Source organism: Antedon bifida, chromosome 7 (assembly GCF_963402885.1).
Source record: "Antedon bifida chromosome 7, ecAntBifi1.1, whole genome shotgun sequence".
NCBI lineage: Eukaryota > Metazoa > Echinodermata > Crinoidea > Comatulida > Antedonidae > Antedon > Antedon bifida.
This window is the reverse complement of record NC_136232.1, coordinates 20899130-20926579: the sequence shown is the minus strand read 5'-3', so window position 1 is coordinate 20926579 and position 27450 is coordinate 20899130. Positions and strand designations below refer to the sequence as shown.

At 33.5% G+C, this 27450-nt stretch overlaps 4 protein-coding genes across 6 annotated transcripts in view; 2 read left to right on the top strand and 2 right to left on the bottom strand.

Annotated features, from left to right (window-relative positions):
* Positions 1-27450, bottom strand: part of LOC144848525 (ubiquitin-conjugating enzyme E2 J1-like) — a 331913-nt gene that overhangs the window by 102199 nt on the left and 202264 nt on the right. The gene's annotated exons all lie outside the window — the stretch shown is intronic.
* On the bottom strand, positions 755-1896 carry LOC144848997 (uncharacterized). The gene is made up of 3 exons (XM_078705948.1): positions 1812-1896; positions 1536-1680; positions 755-1179 (listed from the first exon to the last, which is right to left on the bottom strand). The coding sequence occupies exons 2-3, from the start codon at positions 1666-1668 to the stop codon at positions 755-757; spliced, it is 558 nt and encodes a 185-aa protein (XP_078562074.1). The 5' UTR covers positions 1669-1680; positions 1812-1896.
* Positions 1084-21974, top strand: LOC144849148 (uncharacterized). Of its 3 annotated transcripts, none has more exons than XM_078706165.1 (15): positions 1084-1189; positions 4698-4812; positions 5278-5522; positions 6024-6214; positions 13946-14073; positions 14590-14737; positions 15442-15556; positions 16198-16353; positions 16838-16878; positions 17789-17910; positions 18442-18712; positions 19303-19490; positions 20096-20502; positions 20969-21074; positions 21494-21901. In XM_078706165.1, exons 2-15 carry the CDS (start codon positions 4708-4710, stop codon positions 21644-21646), a joined length of 2376 nt encoding a protein of 791 aa, XP_078562291.1. In that variant the 5' UTR covers positions 1084-1189; positions 4698-4707; the 3' UTR covers positions 21647-21901. The 3 variants fall into 3 exon arrangements, with proteins under 3 accessions (XP_078562291.1, XP_078562293.1, XP_078562292.1); XM_078706167.1 differs by lacking the exon at positions 1084-1189 and adding an exon at positions 3913-4182 and having other exon boundaries at positions 4677-4812; positions 21494-21974; XM_078706166.1 differs by lacking the exon at positions 1084-1189 and adding an exon at positions 3914-4182 and having other exon boundaries at positions 21494-21974.
* On the top strand, positions 22472-26859 carry LOC144848405 (uncharacterized). Its single transcript, XM_078705130.1, has 11 exons — positions 22472-22541; positions 22779-22819; positions 23077-23148; positions 23333-23374; positions 23527-23583; positions 23793-23834; positions 24762-24842; positions 25086-25136; positions 25719-25760; positions 26022-26124; positions 26530-26859. The coding sequence occupies exons 1-11, from the start codon at positions 22517-22519 to the stop codon at positions 26544-26546; spliced, it is 573 nt and encodes a 190-aa protein (XP_078561256.1). The 5' UTR covers positions 22472-22516; the 3' UTR covers positions 26547-26859.

Here is a 27450-nt window from a genome sequence, read left to right as displayed (position 1 = left end):
AATGGGAGGTAGTGTTTTTTTTCGTCAAGCGCCCTCTATGTATTATCGAGAGAGGTAAGGAGTGCAATGTGTGACAAACGGTATCGCGTGGCGGCTATGTGAGGGGAATCCCCTTTCCGTTGAGAACAAAATCATAAAATGGTCGTACAACGGCTTAAATATCGTAATTTTGCTTGTGTGTAAGCATTTTTGTTATATTTTAATGCAGAAAACAACACATATATATAAAAATTCAGTTATATTTGTAAGCCGGGAGAAAATATGGGAGTTCGGGAGACAAGTCTAAAATACGGCATCATGTATGTTAAATTTCTATTTTGAACCAAATTCTATATTAGAATGGGGTTAATCTTCGAACACCATTCACATAAAAGAATGCAATTGAATCAAATAAATATTGTACGTCAGTCAAAAATTGATCACAATTTGTTCTAGATGTTATAAAATATTATAACAGAGAGGGCGACATAACCGTTTATTACTATCTTAAGGAACGTTATTCTACAGTGATCTGAACAAGAAAATATAAATAAAATGTTGTTGATAAATTATTTTGTCGTTAATGTTATTTACTGATTTTATTTAGACCCTTCTTTGAATTTAGACCCTTGTTAATATTACAATACGAAAAGGTGGAATATTTACACACATTTAGTAATACTGTACAACGATACAAACAATTGACAAATGGCATTAATAATACTGATTTATTATGTATAAAATTATAAGAGAAAGTATAAAAATTAGTTTATATTCAAATATATCCAATTTCTTGTAACGTAGGTTCGGGTGAGCTTGTGTGCGCGTGTAACTCGTCATAACTTGGCACTGGTCCAGGTTCTTGCACGACGTCGTGATAAGAAGGCGGTAGATCTTCCTCGGCAGCAACCCTCTCAAATGTTCTCACCAGTTCGAACTGACGTGGTGGAGGACGTTCCCCTGTAGGTTCAGTGTGTCCCGCAGGTCCTAGGATCCAATCGGAAGCAAGTTCAGTTTGTATAGGGATTCCAGATGCTGGGACACTTGTAAAGTTCTGGTCATCATTGACGTCTCGACGTACGTATGAAATTAAATCGACGTCATCATGCCCTTCATCGCACCAAAACAGTGAACACATGTCAGAAATATAAGCGAATGTTTCGCCAGAAAAGCACAGGCATCCAGAACTTTCAGAGTTTTCTGAAAAGAGGTAATCGATTATTATTAATTTTAAATAATTGATAATAATCAATCAGTCATGCTCATTATTCTTGTGTCACCATATTAAATCATATAGGCCTAGGCTTCGTTTTTGACGTCATCATTATCTAATAATAGCTAATGTTTATTGTATAACATGATTCTATGGCTATACACTATTATAATGCCGATTTACTTACGTTAATCGGTATTGCTATTCATAGTGCCTGCCATACTTGTTAAATGTCGATCGTTGTCGTCGTTGTCATCGTCCTGGTCTTGCATTGCTTTTCATCATTCATTCATTCCTTCAGAATCATTCATTCATTCTCAATTTCACCGTCATCATGCCTCACCTATCACAGGTATTGGTTCATGGAGTTCCACCGGCTCGTTTGGCAATCGAACAGCCCGGCTGTACGTGGGAGGCTGAGCAGTATCGCCAACAGAAGGTAAATTCACCCTGGAACTCTCGGTCTCTGATATCATTTCCTGTACGCTCTGAAATGTTTAAATAAACTATTTGACACTACGTACAATCTCCACTAAATTATAATAAAGGAGTTATTCACTTTACCACACCGAAAGAAATGTGCCCCTTACTCTCTTTATAATGTTCATTACTAGCTTACCGTACATCAAATGCAAACACATCCGCTTGTCTTTAGTTTTATTTTTAATTACAAAATAAACATGATCGCATGCTGTAAAGTTCCATGGCAATTATAGTGATTCATTTGATTGTGACCAAATCTGTTTGGACTTTGTCCGCAGATTCATAATCATCGGAAAATAAAGCAAATAATAACAATACTTACAAATTGTCCGTGTGTGACGTATTATGACTTGTTTTTAAACGAAGTGGGAGTGGGGGCTGGTGTGGGGAGGTTGTTTGATGTTTACCGATACGAGAACACATCCATGCCGGATAGAATTAAGGTGTGGCTTAGATTAAAGTAAAAACCCTATTAAAAGAACACTTTCGGGGCCCAAAGTGTCCTTTATAATAGGCATGTCCCTGAATATGGTTGGTTGTAGTGTTAAAACATTATTTTATTTCCCCTCATTTACCTCCGCCAAGTATATTGTCGATCGCGTGTGTCGGTGTGTTAGCAGGATTACTCAAAAAATTATTGAAAGATCTTTACCAAAATGAAAATACAGATAGATATGTGGTTAAGGACCATTACATTTTGAAGGCAATCCGGACGGTGACATCTTATGTAGGGGAATTTTACAGTAGGCGGAGGTATGCGCTCTCGGAGTGCCGTTCTAGTTCTAAAGTGTTCCCATTAATAGAGGGTCACTTGAATAAGGGTGTCTTAAAGGCGGGATTGTAACATCTATCAGCCTTAACCGTCTAGATGTACTATATACTTTACGTTATGTTATGACGTTTTTGTTGTCTTCTGCCAAAAAAAAAATCTTTGCCAAATGTACTTATTAAATAACTGGGAATAGTTAATATTATTGACTGCTCCAGATTCTTCCGAAGTCGATGAAAATATGTATAGGTTTGCCGATTTACCTATTTGATGTTCCTCCTCTAATCTTTCGCCCACGATCTCATAACTATCTTATGTTTAACCTGAATGTTTTCAATATGAAATAACAGTCATCAATCAATCAATCAATCAATAGTTGATTGTAAAATCCAGGTCAGAGGCAAATATATTTTTATTTTATAACCACTCCTTTATATGACATTGATACAGACTTACTTACTTAGTATAAATGTATTTATGTCTAGTACGGATGTGTCGTGGATTAAAAGTATAGCCTTTCTGTAAATCCAATTGTATCTATAGTTTGATTGACGGACGAAGATGTTGCTATTCCTGTTCCGTGTAAATGTTATGCAGATTGTCAATCAAAGAGCTATAGTATTGTAGTATTGCCTACGCATTATATGGGGCACCATTGGGGTGGTGGGCGAGTAATAACTATTGTAATAACTAATTGGTTATTATAGTTTTATAGAGTTTTCTATGAGTACTACAAGTACTAAACATCTCGGTCACTCAATCACTCGCTCCTGCAGCTGTCACTAGATACATCTTAACTGACTCTCGCAAGTCATCTAGTTAGGATGTATCTAGTTAGGCCTACAGCTGCAGAATCGGGTGTTTTGATACTTATAATAATGGTCCATTCTTCTTACTTGTTATGTATACTTACTTGCAAGTATACTTGCTTACCTTAATAATATTGAACTTAAGCTTGAACTTGAGACAAACAGGTTGAGAGAATTGAACCAATTGTTTCCTGCATATAGGCCTAAATATTTCCTTTCAGGTGTATTTCCTATGACAATAATTTATGGAATCTGAATTCGCAGAATATAATATACTGCAGACTACAGAATCTTTATTGGCCAATAAAGGAAATTAGTTTGTTGACAAGCTCGAACAAACAATAGAAATATATAAAAAGTCAGATATACAAAATTACAAGTGTATATATAACATTAAACAACGGCTGAAATCACATCAAAATAATATTAATAATTATTTTACTTTCCTTATTTTGTTTATTCAATATTGGTTCATATAAAGGTTGATGAGCTTAAACATTAGATTTAATACGATTAAAGCAGATTTAATAAGTACCTCCTCGATGTAATCACCCTATCTTTGTTAATCCTTCCATCAAATCTGTTAATCCAAGACCAATCCCATCGATAATCCACAGCTTTATAATCGGAAAATTAAGATAAATTATCGACACTGATTGGTCAATAAAAGTATAAACGTTTCCGCAAACTTAGACTATAAGTTTTGAGGATGGTTAACATACCTACACTGTAAATTAATGGTCGACCCATCCAAGTTACCGTTTTGACACAAATATCAAAACGAACGAAGCTGTTTAATAAATAGCTGAAACGGTGGGTAGATTTAATCTTGCCTGTACCCACCATAAATTCACACATTCATAGAAGAAAACAAGTTGGTTACGGCCTGCAAACTCTCGTTATTTCTCAACAGTTTTCGCTTGTACCAGGTAAGCATAAAACATGTTTTCAAACTATTCAATCGATGTTAAAAATGGTCATAAAATCCGTATTTATGTTGTATAATTATACCTGTGTAAATAGCATTTATTCTTCTCGGGGATAACTTAAAGGTTTCAACTTCTCTTCAATAAACGTATACCCTCATTCGTAAATTGAAACGCGATGTTCAGGAGACTTGAACAGTGTAGTAAGAAATTAGTAAGTTGTGAAACGTCAATATTGAATTTCTTCAATTATGTCAAAATCTTGGACTCACTCCGACATTTGCTAAAGTGGATCAGGAAAAATCAAAGAAATGGAACAAACATGCGAAATACTTTGTAAAAAAATGTGATATCGCAAGAGTTGAAAGCAAAGTTGGAACTTCTCAGTATAGTAATCATAGCTCCATGGTATAGGCTAATCATGTTCGCTCATTCTCAAGCAGAACAGTGTTGACATTTGTTTCCTTTTATGATGTGCAAGTCTAAAATTGGTATAGTTCTATCTTTTTTTTCACCAGGTAACCAGGCATGAGAAATCTTGTCTTTTTAGCGATCGTTCTGATGTTGTCAGAAGTGTATGCCACTCATTATCGTGGTGGTACGTTTTATTGGGAACAAATCGGAAAATCAAAGGTATGAATCGAGAAAGGTTTTAAAATGACGTTATATCTATTTGTTATAGATTCGAAATATAATCTCGATTTCTGATTCCTTGGCTTGATGAATTATTAGACCTCTCAACTCCCGATAATGGCGGATATTTCGAGTCATCTTCGGCTCTTCCGCTAAAATGCAATTTTTCCTGATATTTAGAATAAACAAAAATCTCCTGATATGTAATACATTTATAATTTATATACTTCCTACTCAAGATATTGATAAAACATATTTATTTTAATAAATATTGCCAATATTTTTAGGGTTTCTTAGCGCCCTCTATGGTTTTATGTAATATTATAGCGCTCTCTGTATTTTTTATAAAACTTCCATTAGGCCTATTATATTTAATTTTTCAAATTTTTATTTAAAGTTGTCTGAAATAGAATATTTTATTATATACGTACTATTATTTAGATTTCGTTGATGTAATTTTTATAGATTCGTGTTCACTGGCGTCTTGCTTTCCTATTAAAACCATCATGGCATGAGTATTATTGTCAAAATATTGGAGATCATCTAACATCTGAAACGACGCTAGGGCTGACGTGTCTTGAATGCTATTCAAACAGAACAATTTTGAGTCCACTATCTTTTGAATGTACATCTATTTCACAAGATATGGGATGGAGTTTGCTTGATGGATACGTCGACTACCAACCAGATGTTCCAATATTTACTATGGGGTGAGTGTGTTTTATCAGTTGGATCTAGATATTTTCATTGAGAAAAACTCCACTTCCAAAGTTTAAGACATGTTTATGCAGAGCACCTTGTGTGTATTTTTTCTTGTGTGTACAAGAAATAAGAAGTCACGACAATTTGTCATAACGAAAGGTAGAAGGTTTTTCACATATTATTGCTAATTAATAATTTTAACATATCGCATTAAATAATAGGATAACTATCACACTCGAATGTAACAATTTTATTGGATAATTTCATCTCGAGTGGAAAGATGAGAATAAATTGTTGACTGTGTAAACATGGCGATAAATGGGAATTGCGAACAGACCTCTACGAGCGAGTTGTGATCATAATAAACAGTACTGGGTGGCGCTATGCTTTTTATTCCAAAGTTTATTTTATATGATTGTAGTGTAATTCTAGTGTATTTTAGAATTTCATACGCAAATTATATAAAAATCATCGCGCGGTTTTACTTGTTTTAATTGTTCTTTTTACAGGTTTATGACAACTGGTATTTGTAGTGACAGTAGTTGGATTCAGCTTGAAAACTACGGCTCTGGGAATGGAAAGTGCTGGTCCCTTCTGACCAAAGTTGACACAACTCTACACAACGACTCGCCAAGAGTCACAGCCGGGTTACCGGTGTATCAAGTGAGGCGTGGTTGTAAACGAGTCATTGATCTGAATCGTAAGTTTGATTGGTTCAATATTTTTAAAATGATGTGTTTGATTTTCTTTTAACGGCAGATATTTATAATAAAGGGTAGTTAAAAACAAATGTTAGGTAATTCATAGCCTGAAATCTGATCGCTTATATATTTTATACATATTCACATTTGGGTATTGTGTATGTAATGTATAGTATTATGTAAATTGTGTATATATGGTGTTTTTTTAAACTGAAAACAACAAACTTATTAAAGATGTACCCCCAAAACATGAAAAATTAAGATTTATACAATTTGAATAGCCTTCTTGTATTTTTAATGTAGGTTAATCATCAAATTGTTCAGGGGGACAATTTAATATATCCTTATTATCTTTATTTACCATATAGAATTAAGATGTGCTTAAATTACTTAGAACAATCAATTGTTAATTGCAGAATTTAATATTTATGTTTATTTTGTGTGTGTGTGTGTTACCGCTGCGTCGGTCCTGTTTTTGGTACCATGAAATATGAAATAAATAATAATAATAATAATAATAATAATAATAAAAAAAAAAAGGTATACATAAAGATATACACATTATCCTACAGTACACACAACCATACATTTTTTTTACACTATAAAAATAAGATATAAAACTATATAGACATATATATAAATCCAAAGGCAAATTACTGAAAAAATGCTGTGGGTATTGTTTTTTCTTTTGCAAGACCATTTTACATAAAACATAAACACATTATACACGCACATAAATAAAATAAAAGTAAAACACATAATTTCTTATATATTTTAGTGTTTAAAGCGATAAATTGTATCTTTTAAAGAATTTATAGGCCTACATACATTTGTTTTGTTTATGTAATGATATAAAAATAGGTAAACATGACAAGCAATATGAAAACATTAAATTGACACAAAAATAGATATAATATATAAAAATAGCAATCTGGTGGAATATACGAATCTAAACGCACATTCGATAATGTGGCTGGATTAATTTCACAATAACAATAATATTATAATGACCTAGCACTTTTATTCGTAATGTGCGTTAAATAAATATAAATAAATAGTTCGTTATTAGTCATCACACGCGTCTTCAATGCAACTTTGAATCATACGAGTTTATAGATCCAATTGTCTATTCTCTGGAAAGATCATTAAAATATGCTCGGATTCCGGAGAAAAATATGAGCCCAGTGTGAACCTTAACGCTAGACTAGTAGGCCTATCCGTAATCATTTCCGGAAACAATTCAAAAGCGTTCGTTTATAGACAGATCAAGGCAGATTGCCTTGGACAAATACAGTGTGTTCACGTCTTAAACAATTTCTCTAAAACGTTCCATTACTCTATCAAGTAGGTCTTATGATTCTTTATCAATTTTATCCAATTCACTATCATTGCTGCTCTACAAATACTTATCCACCACTTTCATGCATTCCTTCCAAATTATTGACCTGAATGTCTTATACTATTGGTTAAATAACTGTAGGCCTACCGGTAATTGTTTCGTTTCCCGTATATCATTTTGTGCGTTATCCCATCTGACTGCAGCTCAGACCAGAATTGGTATCGTAATCAGTGTACGTTATCCCATCCGATTCCTCAGGTATACAAACTTTAATTTTCCCATTGATACGCCATTTCATCCGACTGCTCAGATACCTGTATTGGTAAAGCGCCAGTTACCAATTGGTTCGTTATCTCTGACTGCTCAGTTTCTTGTATTGGCAAATGGCTATTTACCCATCGGTTCATCATCTCTGACTGCCGAGTTTCTTGTTTTGGCAAATGGCTATTTACCCATCCGTTCATCATCTCTGACTGCCGAGATTCTTGTTTTGGCAAATGGCTATTTACCCATCGGTTCATCGTCTCTTTCTGCCTAGTTTCTTGTATTGGCAAATGGCTATTTACCCATCGGTTCATCATCTCTGACTGCCGAGTTTCTTGTTTTGGCAAATGGCTATTTACCCATCTGTTCATCATCTCTGACTGCCGAGTTTCTTGTTTTGGCAAATGGCTATTTACCCCTCGGTTCATTATCTCTGACTTCTCAGTTTCTTGTATTGGCAAATGGCTATTTACCCCTTGGTTCATCGTCTCTTTCTGCCTAGTTTCTTGTATTGGCAAATGGCTATTTACCCCTCGGTTCATCATCTCTGACTGCTCAGTTTCTTGTATTGGAAAATGGCTATTTACCCCTCGGTTCATCATCTCTGACTGCTCAGTTTCTTGTATTGGCAAATGGCTATTTACCCCTCGGTTCATCATCTCTGACTGCTCAGTTTCTTGTATTGGCAAATGGCTATTTACTCCTCGGTTCGTCATCTCATCTGACTTCATAGAATTCTTTATCGGTAAATTGTTTAGACCATTCAACCTCTATGATTTTGCTGTGAAAATAGTAATTTTTATTGTTAATCACATTATATATTATATTGCAACACAGTCAGGTTATTTCGGCATTACAGAATGACGAAAATGTAATACAAGTGATCATTTTATCAACCAGATTTTCATTAAATATTATATAAAGTTAGTTTTCGGTTCCTCTATATTTTGCTTAATTTTGTTTGTTCACCTTGTTCGCATAAAAAGTATAGTAGAGTAGAACTAATGAAAAAAAGGGGCCAACCTCAAAAAAATTGCAACAAAAGGTTTTTCAACGGATTTTGGTAGTATTGGGTGTACTAAATAACAGAAAAAAAGTCTCAAGAATTTTGACCACCGGAAAGTGGTTTTTTTTCAAGATGGCCGCCAAAATAGATAAAACGTTAAAATGTCAATACCTCCTAAACTACTTGGTCTATTGATATGATTTTGGTACCAAAATACTCAGAACATACATATTTATATTTGCCCTAATAGAACATTTTGGCCAAAAATGACCGGAAATGCTATTTCTTGCATGTTTGACCTTTGACCTTGATATGTTGTATCTTGGTAACAACTGACCGTAGGGAAACAAATTGTGACTCAAATTGTTCAGAATGTACATATTTACATTTATTGTAATGAGACATTTTGTCAAAAAATGGTTAGAAGTAAAGGTTATTGACCTTTAACCTTTATCTATGTAGAATGTCCATATCTCGGCAACTATGTGTGGTAGAGATTTAAAATTGGGCTCTAAATACTGAGAATATGCTTATTTATATTTACTCTAATGAAACAGTTTGACAAAAAATGACCAGAAACGACATTTTTTGATGATTGACCTTGATATGCTATATTTCGATAATGACTGACTGAGACATACTATTTATGGCTCAATTTGTTCAGAATATAATTATTTTTATTTCGTATAATGGTCTAATCTACCCATGGAATTAAGAGCTTTCCTGGGTAACTGTAAAATTTATAAAGACTTTTAGAATATGAGTTCAAGTTCAAATTGTTCAGAACATACTGTATACATTCTTAATAATGATAGTGAATAAAAAACCCGAAAAGTAAACAAAAACAAATATAATAATAATTTTAAATTTCTAATTACGGTATAGCAGCAGTTGATTGGATATTGTGCATGTATTTAGTACGGCTTCCTAAACAACTTTTTTAACTTCGTCTTCATCATCGTCATCAATCTCTATCTACGTTGTTCCATTCTTCTAGTTGACACACTCCCCAAACTGAAGTACATGCCAATCCATAGCATCTACAACTGCAACATACAGTTTTACATCCAGTAGTACAGTTACAATGGATGATTTTCAAAAGTTCTTCTGAAGCAGCAGTTTCAATCGTCATTATTGGCACAAATGTTTTATTAAAAACTTCCCCGACTTGGTAGCATCCATGGTATTATCTTTCTTTATCCATTGCATGATTTGATAGTATACTCTAAGACTGTGACATTTTGTAGCAGATGAGGTTGGTGGTAGTAGTTGTTGAGGTTTGATAAATTATTTACCCTCAGCAACTTTCTTATTAAACAGCTTGCATCTGTAGCTATTTAGGAAATCCAGTGACTTGGCTCCAAAACGAATAGACATGGCCTTTAATCCAAACTCCTCGATAGTTTGAAGTTTCTGATGCGGTTGAGTGAAACTATCGGCACACATCAGTGTCATATTCTAGGTTACTTTCTATCAATTTATTGATTTATTTGCCTTCCTAAAGATGTCTTTGGCTTTGAAGAGTGAGGGTGGAAACGGACTTCATATTTCATTACATCGTCTAGAGAGATTTGTCCTAACTGAATTTGATGGAAAGAAAGAAGAATTCCTGTCAAGGCATGAGAACAAACACAAATTTATCAACATGCTTTCATATGAGCTACAGAAAAAAGAATGTCCTGTACGACATGCAGCCAACGGGTGGAGTTGTGGCTTGATGGTTATGATGCTTGGCTACCACTCCAAGGGTCCTGAGTTCAAGTCCCGTCACATGTCAGGATTTTTTCTAAGGACCAAATTACTCCACTCCCAAAGACTTGTAATAAGACTTTGTTTATGTAGAGCATCTTGTGTATATGTTTGTCTTGTGAACCTCTGAGGGTCCCTAATGATCAGCAATAGCTGGATGGATCACCCTCATTAAATATGGTTTAAAAAAAACCAAAAAAAACGATGTTGACATTGCTCTGGCAACAGTTGAAGTCTCTGAACATAATACAGTAACTTTGATTGGAGAAGACACGGACTTACTGGTACTTTTACTGTATCATGTAAATACAACAAACCGAGAAGTGTACTTCAGATTAGACAAAGGAAAAGATGGGCCTACTAGAGTGATTAATGTAACCAGATTGAAATCTGTTTTAGGATATAAAATCATCCATTGTAACTACTGGATGTATGTTGCAGTTGTAGAAGCTATGGATTGGCATGTACTTCAGTTTGTGGAGTGTGTCAACTAGAAGAATGGGACAACGTAGATAGAAAGATTGATGACGATGATGAAGACGAAGTTGGAACAGTTGTTTAAGATGCCGTACTAAATACATGCACAATATCTAATCAATTGCTGCTATACCATAATTAGAAATTTAAAAGTTATTATTATATTTGTTTTTGTTTACTTTTCGGTTTTTTATTTACTATTATTATTAAGATTGTATACAGTATGTTCTGAACAATTTGAACTTGAACTCATATTCTGAAGGTCTTTATAAATATTACAGTTATTTGATTCCCAGGAAAGCTCTCTATTTCATAAGTAGATTAGACCATTATACGAAATAAAAATAATTATATTCTGAACAAATTGAGCCATAAATGGTGTATCTCAGTCAGTCATTATCGAAATATAGCATATCAAGGTCAATGGTCAAACATGTCGTTTCTGGTCATTTTTTGTCAAACTGTTTCATTAGAGTAAATATAAATAAGTATATTCTCAGTATTTAGAGCCCAATTTTAAATCTCTACCACACATAGTTGCCGAGATATGGAAATTATACACAGATAAAGTTAAAGGTCAATAACCTTTACTTCCAACCATTTTTTGACAAAATGTCTCATTACAATAAATGTAAATATGTACATTCTGAACAATTTGAGCCATCATTTGTTTCCCTACGGTCAGTTGTTACCAAGATACAACATATCAAGGTCAAAGGTCAAATTGTCAGAAATGGTATTTCCGGTCATTTTTGGCCAAAATGTTCTATTATAGCGAATATAAATATGTATGTTCTGAGTATGTTGGTACCAAAATCATATCAATAGACCAAGTAGTTTAGGAGGTATGGACATTTTAACTTTTTATCTATTTTGGCGGCCATCTTGAAAAAAAACACTTTCCGGTGGTCGAAATTCTTGAGACTTTTTTTCTGTTATTTAGTACACTCAATACTACCAAAATCCGTTGAAAAACCTTTTGTTGCAATTTTTTTGAGGTGAAGCTCGACGCTTTGTATTCGGAAGTCCGCTTGTAGCGGCAAGAAAGCGCAGCAGGCAGAAATCAAAATCAGAACATTATTATTTTAGTTGGTTGTGTTCACACACTCGCGAAACTTTTCAGACTGGGAGTTGTTTAATCACTGATCAAGTTGTATTAAATTGATTTGTGTGATAAAGTAATTCTGTACATTACTAGATGATCTACATCCTACGCCGTATAGAAACACAACTACAACGTTTCTCAAGTATCACTCATTTTTTAACAGTGCCGGTACAAAGAAAGGGTATGTGTTGTATGTTGTGTACTGTTAAACTCTGTCTACTCTTATCAAACTAGTTTGACAACAAAATGTGATGCGCCCAAATATGGTAATGATATCATCATGTCCATTATATGGGCACATCAAAGACATTTTATGACATTAGAACAACGAGTTTATAACAATAACTCATTTCAGAACGCCTAATACCAAGAAAATGTGATTTGTCACTATTCTCAACATGTGTTGATATAATACACCGGTGCGCATTTAACGTGGATTTCCTTATAAAGAGAAAACCTAATCAATTAAAACAAATATTAGTTGACAAGAATAAGTTGTATTTTAGTTTTTTGACAACTCCCCTCCCTATAATTTCACTGAGATGCTTATCGAAACATGTATATACAATAATAATAAAGAAATAATAATAACAAAACTTACCGTCATGGAATATTATTATGTTGCTTCTCTAAATATTTCCACTGGTTTAACAAGTTCCACTTTCTCTTGTTTTAAAAATATGTTTACTTTTTACTGAATTGTATGAATCGCAATAGGCCTACCACCTACTGAAAGAAATATTTACGTCATAAAAAACTAAATGTCGTAACTCAATGATTTGGTCAATGACAGCAATCTTGTAAATAACAACATTATTTAGTTCTCACAAACCTCAGATCGCGCTTGGTTATTATACAATAATTTATTTTAAAAAGCGTAGCGCATACACGTCACGCACATAGGTGCGTTACAATAATTTAAACTGATCAAAATTAATTTTTGACTAAATTAGAGCAAGTTTCAAGCCATCATCATTCCATAAATTTTCATTAATTGAGACAATTTTGCGCCCGCACTGCGCAGTGTACGCAGTCGTTGACGTCATCAATTTTCACTTCCTACACCTTCCCGGTTGTAATTCGGATTACTCTTAGTATGCTAAGGAATGATGCCTAATAGCTAAAGGTTGGTTCCAAACGCAACGCAGTTGGAATGTCTACGTACGTCGCGACGCACGGAAGTACAACTCAAGTTTTTTTTTTAAATTATCCGAACTGAGGCTTATCATTGGTCAGATCACTTGCGTTTCGCTTATGTCTTTGCGGGAACCATGTTTGTCATGTGCTTTCGCATGTTTGTTATTATTGTATATAAATAGTTTCATTGTGTTTTTCTCACAGCAATTGACGGATTTAGATGTCAATCACCTTTAATTCAAATTAATATGACCAAAGTATCAATTGTTGGTAACTTACGCGTCAAAAGGTTATTCTGCTCGTATGTTTTTGAACGTGTGACGAATGACTTCCTTTACTTTTTGTCATGGCTGCGTAGTCGAGTGATGTGTCGTGAAAACAAAAGGTCGCTTAATGTATATGGATGACCCCATTTTTAACAATATGAATGAAAATAGCGGAACAATAACCTAATTTTTTCAATAGTTCACTATGTCGGTCGGTCGGTCTGTCGGTCTGTCTGTCGGTCCAGTATCACTATGCGTTTTATCGCTTTTCTGTACTTTTTGAACTGTTTTGATGTACAGACAAGTTTTAAAGTACATTACTTTTTGAAAGTTCATTTTTTTCTGAGAGCACGCGACTTATGGCTGTTGGCCTTGTTTTTTTCTCAGCTATTGATATCAACGGCGATCCAACTAAATGCCGATGGGCTAACAAAGACGAATGTCCAGGAGTAAGGGACAGCAGTGACGTATACCCTGTGTGTGGCCAGCCGACAGAATTGACAGTTCTACATGAGGTAATGGGAACATTTGGAGATGTGATGACTTCTGACAATCAAAAGTTTTCGAGTGTTTGAATTTTCTTTAAATCTTTTCTAAACATTTTGTGGAAAAAAACAATGAACCTGCCCCCTCATCCTGTATACAGTTGCACAATTTCCACTCCAATATTCTAAATCTACCTTTATATTATCAATTAGACATAGTCAGCATATTGTACCGGAAGTAATTGGTGAAATACCGTAAAAGTACACACCACCAAGTTAGGGTAGATATGATATGTTGTCACGATTTATGTCGTATAATACTCAAATTAACTTCAGTCAAAGATGGCCAATCATATTTAACGATAAAACACTACATCGGAAGCAACTAAACTAGGATTTATATCTTTTGATAATCATATCTGTATCTTTTGATGAGCATATCTCTATTAATTGGGAATATCTCTGAGATCTTCTCTGTTAATAGACATTATGATTGATGGTTTTTAGTACAGATATGTTAGTTAAATATTTATTTTTTCCTCACAGAAAGCTTGTCAAATCGAGTTTATTACCGGAGAAAATGAGTTGGAAGGATGGTATGCAGCTTCAGTAATGATTGAAGATTTTGAAGACAAAACTTACTCTAAAGCAAAGAGTACAGTTCCATTTCAGTTCTTGTTAAAAGTTACTGCACGTAAGCGATCACTAGTTTATGGTATTCCCGATCAAAATTTAAACAAAAACCCAAAAACCAAAACTAGTTGTTCGAATCATAACGTTATCTGACAATATCGCTATATTGCATACACTGTCACGTAGGCCTATGCTTCTTCACTAGTCATGCACACATTATTTAAAGGTTTGCATTGCGAAATGAAATTTTGATTATACAGTTTGCGGTACACCACGTGTATAGTTCTGAAAAGAACTGTTGTGTTGATCGTCGTCCAAGGACGATCAAAGCACATAGCATATGTATCGAAAAGTCGAGAAACTCAACAGCCCTTTTCTCAGAAATAATACAACTGATGTACCATGCACTTTATATCAACATAGTCACATATTACAACCACGCTATTTCCAGGTAAGTGATTTGTCCAATCACAAACCATTATTCGAAACTGTTGTTTGTTAATGGTCACCTCATTTGCGTTGCGTCTACGTAAAGCTTGGTTCCCACTAGCGACGCAACGTAAAGTAACCTACGCAACGTAAGAAAATGTCCTTCCAACTGCGTGAAATCAAACCTGCGATTTTTTCAGCACTGTTGCGTCGTCGGTTCTCACTTGTGATTACTAATGCGCAATACAATACGCAATACAGCACTTTGCTTTTAATACGTCGTTGCGTTACGTTACGTTGCGTAACGGTATATACCGTTTTTTGTTTATTTGCTAGCCGGATCATGTGTTGCGCCAATAATTGATGTTGAGAAATGTAGTTTGGGTGAACCAGGAGAACTGTGGAGCACAGAGGTAATTGCTTCTTTACAAGACGATTCTGACGCAACCACGTATGTTTAATGTTATTTTCACGAAGATAAATACACTTGAGAATCTTGCATTTGCTCCTACCGACTATAGCTATTCCCAATCTCTGAATGTTATACCACCTATGCCAAATTGCTTATTATGAACGGATCGCTAAAGATTGCAGGAGCAAAAGCTTGGAATAAGATCCCTGTAAAAATTCAACATAGTTTGTCTATAAATAGTTTTAAAATTAATTATAAAAAGCATTTCTTAAAAAATAATTGTATTTCCCACGTAGGCCTATTATTATTAACGTTCTATATTTTACTAATTGTTATATTTTTTCTATCTAACTTTTTATAGTTGTTACATTGCAGGACCACATTGAAAAACAGAAATTTTGTGATCTTTTCTTTTCAGAATTATGTTATCCTGCCTAAATATGTTTTAATAAATAAAAAAATAAAATAATAGCTACTTTATAGGCCACGGATGTATATATCTACTAACTACCGAGTCCCTATCTCTTCCCACCCAAGACGAGTTTGACCTGATTGAAGCAAACAACATATAGGCCTACAATAACAATTAAAACAGATTTTTAAGATTGATTATGTACTGTAGATTTTCAAATCAAGTGAATAACGTAATCCATAAACTATATAACCATGTTTAATTTTAGAATTACGGAGATTCAAGGTAGTTACCCAAAAGGAATGCGCGTGGAATACGTCAGTGGTTATGGACCGAATAATGCAATCGTCAAAGTTAGGGTAACGTTCAGACCTATGAAGGAGAGAACGTATGTATACAGCTTTACGGCTACGGACAACAATGGGTAAGTATCGTCAAAACAAGTTCGTAATTCTTTACGTATTCTTTGTTTTCTTTCTTTTATTTACCCAAAAATATAAACATAAATAAAAGATAATATACCAAGGGAAGGGCTGAAAATAGGTAAAAGTAATCAAGTTCAGCCCCTAAACATTGAAAATTAAATAGTTAGATAAAGGGGCAAACTTTCTAAAAATATATATAATATAATATACATACAACATTTTTTTAAACATGTTTTAGAAATAAATAAATATCTTAAACAAACAAATAAAAATCTTAAATCATCTGGAATATCATTTCACAGGTTTCCACCGCAATGCCTGATTTTTTCTTGTCTGTGAAATTTGCTGTCTCCAGAAATTACCAACAAATAAAGTAGTTAAATACTGATAAAACTGGTAATTCATTATAACACTTTCTTGTTAATGAGATGTTTTTTTTATATTTGTTATGACATTTATTAATTAAGGATCTTTTCAATGTAGGGTGCAGAGTAATCCAGCTTCAGGACGTTTGAGAGTATCATGTAAGTTTTGATGTAACCAACCTTTCCGTTTTACGTTAGCCGAGTTAAATTACTTATCAAAAATGTATATAGGCCTAATATATTGTTGAAGGTTCGCATGGCGAAATCAACTGTTGATATATGTTGTGGTACACCAACTATATTATGGTTCTGAAAAGAACTGTTGAGTTTCTCTCTCTTTTCATACTATACGTGGTGTACCGCAAAATGTCTTATCATATATTACGATAAATAACAACATACGGTTTAATATTATGATTACAATGATTAAACAAATTATCTAACGGCGACTGCAACCCGGAATCTTTTTTTTTAATTCAATATTTTGCACAGAGGCGCCTCACAAGGTGGAACCATCTTAGCTTCAAGGCGCCTCAAATAATAAATACAAATATTAAACAGCAAATAAACAGATACATGAATCAAATCTTCTATAATTAACATTTGTGCATAATAAAATAATAGAGCATTTTCACGTGTCGAACGAAGATCAGATCCAAAAATAAAAAATTCACTTAAACTTAAACTTAAAATTATACGTTAACCCTTTGAATACGTGGCCCGTATCCTATATATGTACGGGTTGACTTTTTGGGGTCATTGAATTGCACTTTTTGATTATTTGACTTTTTACCTATGTAAAAAAATGCAATTTTTCGGAAGGCCAAAACATTTCACATAACAATAAAACCAACAATTGCAGAAAGTTACAGTCATAAAAATGTATTTTACATTTTGCCTAAACCTATTAAAAATACCTTATTTAGAGTCAGTCACTTTGGGTACCAACCTCGCGTCTTCAAAGGGAGAAAAAACCCGGAATTTGTAGTGTCTCTCATAAATGTATTACATACGTCAGAACAGCCTACACTCATCAATCTTCATCTTTTTTATTTCTTTATACACATAGCAAAGTTTTTTCAACAAGGCGCTGTTGAACCACCGGCTATCTTACCACACTTGTCAATACCAGCAATAAACACAGTCTACGACGGCAACGAAGAAATGTGGATACTTAAGTTTGATTCTCCGGTAGGCCTAAATCGTCTTATCTATTTTAATGCAAAGTTACATGGATAAACCGATACATGCCATATTCCAATATTAGCCTTGAACATCACACTAATGGAAGAGTCCGCTTCCCTCGATCATTCTCCATTCCAATAAATGGCAATTTGAATGGAAATTCCAAAATTTTATGTCGAAAAATAATCGTTCTTCCGATATCCAAGTCGATTGCAAGTTCCAGGGAACAAAGTTCGGTCTTATTCACTTTGACAGGATTATAATCGACCGTCATAAAAAATTAATATTATCCCATTATTTATCTGCGTTTGTAAGACCAGACTATTATTATAATATCTAAAAAATTAAATGTCCAATAATGTAAGCAATAAGCAATTTCAACTTTTCTCTACTGCTACTATTCGTCACGACGCATACTGCTCTCTATCTCATGCCTTCCTCTCCGTTGTCTAGTGACCTATGTAGAATTAAAGTTATCCAGTAGGCCTATAGTTTTCCTGTATGCCTACTGTTCATAAATATATATTCATCATACAGGTCACACGTCCAGAAAGAACATCCTTCATCAGAATTCGAGAGATTGATTCCAACAAAGTTATAACGAAATACAACGCACTTGATCCAAACGTAGTAAAATTCTCCAAAACCGATCCAACAGTCGTTCATTACCCTGCACCAGAAGGACTGGCAGGAGGCAAGGCGTATCGGGTTGATGTCGACGGAGGTTTTGGTGTCATCAATTTTAAAACACCGTGTGGAGACAGCGCCAGTGCTGCCAGTGATCCCGCTATCTACAGATTTGATACCGGTAAGAAATGCGTTTTATAACATTTTAAAACTTCTTTAAATTCTTTAAGTTCTCGGCAAAGAATGGGAATTACTTCCATGTAGTAAAGATTATGTATTAAGAATATACCTTAAATTAAGGTGTAGCTAATAATAACAGCTAAGTTAATCAATTGCAGTTGTTCGGAAATGAGAAGGTGCACATGTATAAGGGAGAGGATTTAAGTTTTACAGATGCATCACAAGAAGATTTAACGAGACGATTGGTCGTTGTTAATTAACAATTCACTGGTTGTATGGTCCCTTGTTGCTGAAAGCATAAAAAGGGGTAGGCCTACTTGCCAGAGGCGGAACTTTCTGTCTCAGCGTGGGTGTACACATGTACCTTCCTAGCCTTTAGTATAGCTAATAATAGCTAATAGTATAGCTAGTAACCTAAAATATCCATAGTTTCTCTAATAGTAAACTAATTTTCCTTTATTTTATTGTTAAAGTAACCCATATGCATTTTAACTGAATGTGCTGATAAATATTTGTTTCAAATCGTTATTAACTCAATTACTAACCGTTTCCGGAGATCGAAATCACTATAACTTGTTTACATTTTAATAGCAAAACCACCACAGCCAGAAGTAGAATGCGGTGACTCGTACATTAAGGTACGCATTCCAAAATCTAAAGTCAAAAATATTCTAGCGAGTAAACTCCATCTTCACGATCCAAGATGCAAAGTTAAACAAGTAAATGCCGACTACTATGAGATCAAGTTTGCCTATGATGAATGTGGCACGACTATTAAGGTAGGTTCACTGGTACACTGCATTGTAGATTTTATAAAATGTGTTGTGGCATAACGTAGAGACCTGAGGTTTAGGAACAACCCTAAGTCGCCCTCCAACGTTGGAGGCCTCGGGCGTTTTTAGCCCTTTCGTCATATTTTAATGCCTGTTTTTCCTGGGCACTGATAAAGGGCCCCATAAGCTCAGGGGCCCTGGGTTTAGCCAGTGAGCGCTCATAGCCGTTACGCCACTGTCGGTGTTACAAACCAAGGATAATCCAGTCTTTTTTTAAGGAAATTGCCTACTCAACGGGCGGGATGTTGATCAGTAAACTCAGCACATTTTTGTTTACAATGTTTAGGCTCTGGTCCCCCAATCATCGCGGATCCTGGAACCGCATATAGCAGAGACGGTCGCTTTGTCTTGTCATGCATTCCGACCGTGAATGAAAAACGTACTGTATTTTGGAATACACGGACAGCTGCAACGTTGGCAGTTAGCTCACAGGCAGTTACCCCACCTATTAGACAACATGCAAATGTACACCCAATCCAATTCAACTAAGAACATAATTATACGCCTACAAAATATCTGTTTGTTAACTCTTTAATGTTGTTTATTTTTAGAAAGTTTCGAAGACAAAGACTAGATTCTTTAACACAATTCGAGACGATCCAAAGCCAATATTCAAGGGGGCACCGGTGACACGTGAAAAGCACAAGATAGAAATGAAGATCATTTGTGAAATGAAAGGACTTGGTGTGTCTGATGTCTATTTCAAACCAGCTGCAGCTTTGAAACCGAAGAAGTACAAAGCTACTGGAGAGTTTCAAACTTATCTTAGAATGTATGAAGACAGTACCTTCAGCAAGCAGATTAGTGGAACTGCCGCCGTGGAACTTAAAGAGAAGTTATACTTTGCTGCGCACGCAACTACTCCTGGGAAAGAGGTTGCCATAGAAAGTTGTAGAGCAATGGCTAAGCATGGAACATGTACAGAGAATGACAAGAAGTACACTTTCATCAAAGACGGGTTTGTTTTTACATCTAAATTTTCATTCTAATTCCATAAAGTGTATTTTCTAATAATAAGGCGGCCTGAACTAAAGCTTGATTTCCACTAAGAGGCAACGCAACAAATCACAAGCGATGGATTATATGATATCGCACGGTCATTGGTCAACTCGCTTGTGTCGTACCTTTTGCTTATAATATGTCATTTTAATGTCGCATAATAGTTATTCACTTTGACCAAAAACTGGATCGAAACAAAATTATTTACTTGAAAAATGTAATTTAAAGCAAAAAATACTTTTTATAAGTGAAATAATTATTTTGTTGTGTTTCTTTTACAGAAGTGAATAACTTTATTAAAACAACTGCAAAATGGCCTATTTAAAGTCTGATTTTATTAATCCTCATTTTCCATGTTTTTGGCGACAATACATCTTTAAATATATTTAATGTCCGTTTTCATTAAGTTTCTTTATCATCTTCAGGTGTGCAGTCGATTCTACGGCGTCCATTAGTTCTGATTTCACTGGCTTAGGCCATAACTTCCTCATCGACTCGTTTGGATTTCTCCAATATGGTTTGACCAATGAGGTAATGTATATTATGCTACGGGTAAATTAAAGTACTTAGATTATTAATAATTAGAGAGAGTTTGTACTGTAGCCCGGAAAAATTGAAGGCATCCATGATATATATGGGGTATCAAATAGGCCGCAAATAATTGTACCGGGAAAGATTTCATAGAGCATAATTATACATTGGCCTAAGACTCATAATTTCGACCAAAACCATACGGAAGTATATGTGTATGTACCTAGTGATCGTCTTAGAGCATGCGCAGATCCAAATTAGTAGTTTACCGGCTTTTTTTCCGATATTGACACTTCAACACACGCATACATTCTTGTGATAACTTTCAACAAGTTTTTATATTTTTTTGAAAGCGTCATTTGAGGTTAACAATACACGAATATAAGGCAGACATTTAGTTTTATTCTTTTTTTTTTCAGATTTTGGTTAAGTGTAAGATGGTAACGTGCGATCCTGGTGTTGACGACTCGCGTTGCTCTGAGCTTAAACGAGGAGGATGCGTGCCTAGAAGTCGAAGAAGTTTATCGTTTGAAAAGGAAACCGATGCATTTATGACTTTAACAATTGAATAATTGCAGTTTATGATAACTAATATTAAAGTATAAACAATTTATATCTCACAATAAGAATTGTGATGGCTGCTACGTTAGTTTACGTCAGAGCAATGTCTTTTCTAATATGAATGTTTTCTTAATATAATATTAAGCACTGATTTTAAATAGACAGGCCTAACAAATTTGTCGATTTTTATAATTTGCACACAATTATTATATATTAATAAGAAATTGAATAATATTTATATAAAGACTCATTAGATTTTTCAATTATAGTTTTTAGCCTCAATTGTTTTGTTATGAAATTATAGTTGTTGTTTCTGGTGGAATAAATACATTTATAAATAATGAATAAAAATAGTTTCTTTTTATTTAACCACAAATTTATAATGTTACCGTATATCATCTAGGCCTATATAGTGGAAACACGTGGGTAATATTATTAAACGAAACGTTTGTTGTGTGCATGCGTGTAATGTTCGTGTTGAGTGCGAGAACTGGTAACCGACAAGTAACTTATAAAATGATAAAGTATAGTATTACGTTTTCAATTTGGTAATCGCAAATCATTGCGATAACTGAATCCTTCCTGAATAAAATATCTGTGTTTGAATTTTCCATTGTAACTATTTTTGATAGATGATGCGGTGATGAATTAAATATGTATTTACATATCAAACATAAAATTATGCTGGAGGTTCAACCCAGTATTATTCATCATTTTGTTGTATTTAATTGGCTCTAAAAATAAAACACAAAAAACTACAGATATATCTATAAATAACATATGTAGGTCAAAATTTCTATATAGTTGTATACGGTACTTCACAAAATCGTTCAACCAGAGTAGTCTAGTACATACAGCTCAAGAGATCTAGATAATTCACCATGTGGAATTTTTTAAAGAAAAATGGTATGTACAATTGTGTTACTGTATGTTTATATTATTTGTAGCCTATACGTAGGCCTAGGTTAGTCGACTATCGCTAGACCTAACATTTGAACATAGCATTATCTGCAAAAATAAAAATGCGGTTGGCTTCCATACTTAAAGAAGAAACTTAAAAATTAAGGAAAAAATTGGTCAAGGTTATGATGGCTATTCTATAAAAAAGATTTTTGTGAAAACACAAATATTTGTATTTTTCAGAACCACAGACAGAGAGTAGGAGGAGAAGAGAAGAAAATAGGGTTTGTTTTAGAATCAACTTAAAGCTAAAAAAAATGATAGTTAATGTAATCAATTCGTAATAAGATTGTTTCATTGATTTTTTTTATGGTTTATGTTTTTATGTCCCTGTAATTGATTGATTGATGTAAAAAACCTAATGCGTAGTATCACGCAATATTTTTCAAAATGTTGAAAATTGTATAACTTTATGAGATTGTCCATGTTTCATGTGTATTTTTAACGTATTGATGATATTTTATGTTGTATTTATTGTTAGGGTGTACAAAGTCCTGCGGTAAGGTCGACACAGAGAAACCAACGTGAAATAAAAAGACAGCAAAGAAAACTGGTAAGTAGTATTTCATGATGACTATTTTCAATTACTAGTCAATTCACTCAGTTCCAACACTTGGTTTTCTAACGAAATCCGACATGAAATTTTGCTTTAAACAATGTTTATCATTTGTGTCACGTCAGTAGTTTGTTTATTTGAAACATGTAACAGAGTTTTTGTAAACAAAACTATTTTGCAGAAAAGAGAGAAACAGAGAGCAGAAAAAAGAGAAAATAGAAAGGTTGGTTACGTTTTTATTACGTAGAACTCGGAATTTGATAATAACGCTCCATGAAATGTGTTATGGTTTAGGCATAAGCCTATGTGTTGTTTTTTTTTTGCAAATGAAGTATTTGTGTGTTGCCTAACAATGTCGAACATCCTAATTATCAGGTACAGAGAGACCTTAAACGTGAAGTAAGGAAGCTTGAAAGAGAAGAAAGAAAAATCGTAAGTAATTCACTCAGCTCCGCACCAAAGCCAATAACCACCCTTCATACCCCTTCCTCCTCAGCTCTAACGGAACTCAACATTAATACATTGCTTGTAGATTTAATGTATCATGTGTCTCTAAGCTGTGTCTATTTGAAAAAATATAATTTTGTGTGTAGGCTTTTTAAAAGAGAAAACTGTAAAACTAAAATATTTGTATTTTACAGGAAAAAGAAATGCGGAGATCAGATCGAAGAAACTATACAAAGGTTTGTTTCGTTAATTAACTAACTCAAAATAAATAGCTACATTCTGCAATTTATTTTTGTTGTACAAAGTCGAACATCCGTTATCAGTTGAATTCTTGTGAATAAATTTTCCAATCGGAGTATATTTATATTTTTTATTTTCCATTACTGATTTAAAATAAATATTGTGATGAGGTAACATTAATGATGCGTGTCTCGTCAATAGGTTCTTGACGTAAATCAATATTTTGTAGAGGGGTTTTCCATGTTTATTTTTGGACCATCGATTTAATAATTGTTATGGTTAGAAGTGTCTTTATAGTCGTATTGTTCTGTCATACTGATAAGCATTTAATAGATAAATAATGCGTACAGTTTGTCTAACAAGTAGAAGAAACTTTAACAAATGGCGTTCTGCAAGAAAGCGTTTGATCTTTTTTTCTTTTATTTATAAAAACAATCTCGCCAGTCAATAAACTGCAAATGGCAGTCATTACTATATTGTGGAAGACTTATATACATTAACTATTTATAGAGATACAGAAAAACTAAAGCTACAACGATAATGGATAGAAGGAAATGTTGACGCCACGTATTATGAGTTGTATTATAGGCTATTGAGAAGGAATTATATCAGAATAGGAAAATCAGCGTCTTGTATGATCTCACACCACAGAGTTTATACTGTAGATGACCGACCTTGATTGTAGACGTCTGTCACCATTACGCCTATTCCAAAATGTTGTGAATATTTCAAAAGATATTAAATCCAATGTTAGAGTATGAGTAGACCTAATTGTGTCATATTATTACTGAAGTCTCTATTTCACAAAAAAAAATCAGATGGAACGGTTACTGAGTTTTAGCGCGACCAGCTGATAATCAATGATCAATCAGTCTTGAATGAATTCTTTATAACATAAATAATTTAAAATATTTTAATTTCAGACAAGTGCAACTCTACAACAACATCTTGTAAATTTGCGGAAAGTAAAAGCAATATGTAATGCAGTGAGAGCACAGGCTAAGGTGAGTTTTCTCGAAATGATAATCGATTATTGTTGTTATACATTTTATATAATAGTTTATGCAGAGTAAACATTTTCTAGAAACTATAACCGCCTATGCTCATTTTGGTTGAAATAGTTTTTTCAAGACATATAGTTTTGCAAAATTATCAACTGGGCGTTAACAAAGTATTGAACCGACTGCAAGAATACTGTAAATTCTCTTTTCTCTACATTGTTCTTTAACTAAACTATTATTTTGCAGGAAAACGAAAAACGGAGAGCAACAAAAAGAGGAGATAGGCCTCCTACACAGGTTTGTTCTGTGGATTATTACTGTAACTTAAACTCAAAATGTGATACATTTTTCGATCCATAGAATTAATATTATTTATGTTTTGTTGTAAATATGGTTTATTTGTTTTGTTGTTGCTTAATGTCAAACACCTTAATTATCAGGTACCGTGACTTGCAATATTTTCTAGGGGTTTTCTATGTGTATTTTTAGAACCATTGATGATTCATTGTTTGTTTAGAAGTGCCTAGTCGTGCACCATTCTTTCATATGTATTCTTTGTCTAAAAGTAGAAACCTTTGTGTTCTGCTAGAAAGCGTTCTTTCCTTTTCTTTTATATAACTAATATCTCACCTTCTGACGTAAGAATATGAAACACTCAACTCACTGCTTTTTCACATAATTTTGAATAAAATGACTATTAAATAATCATTTCAAAACAAATTTTCTGTGTGCATAAAATAATCTAACACGATAGTTTTGTAAAACTGGGCGTTACAAAAGTTTGAACCGACTGTTAGAACATTCCAAAAAAAGTTAACTTCACGCAGATGATAACATAATTATTATGTCAATTAACTTTGGATTATATTTAAATTTCAGCCTACAGAATCACTTGTCACATTAATGAGAAACGCATCTGAGGTAATTTAAAAACATAATATCATCCATCAAATTTCTACTCTAAAACTATCAAATCTAGTCTTCTTAAATATCTTACCTTAACATATCTTGTTCATTTATTATAAAGCCTATACAGTATAATACCGGCTATTGAACTTGCTGCTCCGGACTGGAATTAAAATAATATGAGAAATAGACCTTCCATTTAGATACAGTACACTTTTAATTGGCATAAAAAGTGTATTAATATAGTTTTGTTAATATATTCCTTTCTGCTTTTAGGTAATGGGTGCAATGCATAAGCAGATGCCACCTGAACAGTTGGCCAACATCATACAGGAGTTTCAGACAGAGTTCGAAAGAATTACCGAGGCACAACAATTAAGTATGTTTAATTATATTAATCCTGATGCTATGGTTTTATTACAGCATCGTACAGGTTAAAGCATTGCATGAGTAAATAAAAAACGTAAATTAAAACGACCAATATGAATTGACACGACGGGCACGAGGACTAATGGAGCGGCTGATCCAGGATGTTAAATAAGAAGAGAGGAAAAGGGCCTAACATGATAAATAATGAATGAAATGAAGTGTTCAATTAACTCTATCAATGTCCTATTTTTGCTTTGTAATTTCAAAATATGAAAACGTACATTGCTTTAGGGGTCACACAATTTACGTGAATTGGAATTTGTTAGACACTAACACTTTTTTTTATTAATTAATCTCATGGATTTTCTTAACTTCAATTAATTGTATTAATTTTCCACATCATTTTTTTTTAAAGTCATGGTTCATTCTTAGAAGAACTTCTAGAGTCTGGAGATAAGGAAGAATGGTAATTCAAGTTTCGGAACTGCTGGTAGCAATCAGAAGAAGTTTAATATTATTAAATTCGATCGTTATGCTTTACCGTGCAGCTAATTATCATTTAATGAATTAATAAGTTAAAGGTGTTTTATATAAATTTTACTAAAAATGAGTATTTGAATTAAATATAATAAATTAGGGGTGTTTTATATAATTCACTAAAAATAAGCATTTAATTAATCATAATATTTAGGGGTGTTATATATTAAATCTAATAAATGTGGGATGTTTTATATAATTTCACTAAAAATGAGTATTTTAATTAAATATATATAAGTTAGAGGTGTTTTATATAATATCACAAACAATGAGTATTTAATAATAGGCCTGTTTTAACAGCTATGGTATTTTGTTTTGGTAGTTATTTATTCACACAATTATAAAGAATACAAGTCAAGGCCTACAAGTAAATGGTGTGTGAGGAAGACACGTCACATGGCCAAATGGCTTTAGGCTTGGTCCTTAAAAAATGATATATAATATTTTAAAAGAGTTTAGCAAAGTAAATAATTGGTAATTGTACAGAAAGTAAATATTAAAATTGATGCAGTCTCTATATAGATGTACATTTTTTGTAAGGATTTGTATAAGGTTCTTAATCTAAATAATTTCCAATAAGAATTCGATTGTATAATTATAGTTATAGCAACTAGTAAATACGATAAAAATACACGTCCAGTACCGATATTGATTAATAAAGTTTTAACCAAGTCATGCGTGTAATATTCGTCTGATGCGGAAGAACTATAAAATGAATCATCAGTGCATTGTTGATCACATTCATACATTCTAAAAATAGTAATTACTATAAATACATTTATGTCGTAACACGAGCGTC

Excerpts from the sequence above, each read along its gene's own strand:
- LOC144849148 (XM_078706167.1), top strand. The coding sequence starts at position 4,708 with ATGAGAAATCTTGTCTTTTTAGCGATCGTTCTGATGTTGTCAGAAGTG. Across the intron at positions 17,911-18,441 it reads TACTTAAGTTTGATTCTCCG|GTCACACGTCCAGAAAGAAC; the intron begins GTAGGCCTAAAT and ends TTCATCATACAG. Across the intron at positions 21,075-21,493 it reads AATATGGTTTGACCAATGAG|ATTTTGGTTAAGTGTAAGAT; the intron begins GTAATGTATATT and ends TTTTTTTTTCAG.
- LOC144848405 (XM_078705130.1), top strand. The coding sequence starts at position 22,517 with ATGTGGAATTTTTTAAAGAAAAATG. Across the intron at positions 23,584-23,792 it reads AAAGAGAAGAAAGAAAAATC|GAAAAAGAAATGCGGAGATC; the intron begins GTAAGTAATTCA and ends TGTATTTTACAG. Across the intron at positions 25,137-25,718 it reads GAGATAGGCCTCCTACACAG|CCTACAGAATCACTTGTCAC; the intron begins GTTTGTTCTGTG and ends TTTAAATTTCAG.
- LOC144848997 (XM_078705948.1), bottom strand. The coding sequence starts at position 1,668 with ATGATATCAGAGACCGAGAGTTCCAGGGTGAATTTACCTTCTGTTGGC. Across the intron at positions 1,180-1,535 it reads TGAACCAATACCTGTGATAG|AAAACTCTGAAAGTTCTGGA; the intron begins GTGAGGCATGAT and ends ACCTCTTTTCAG.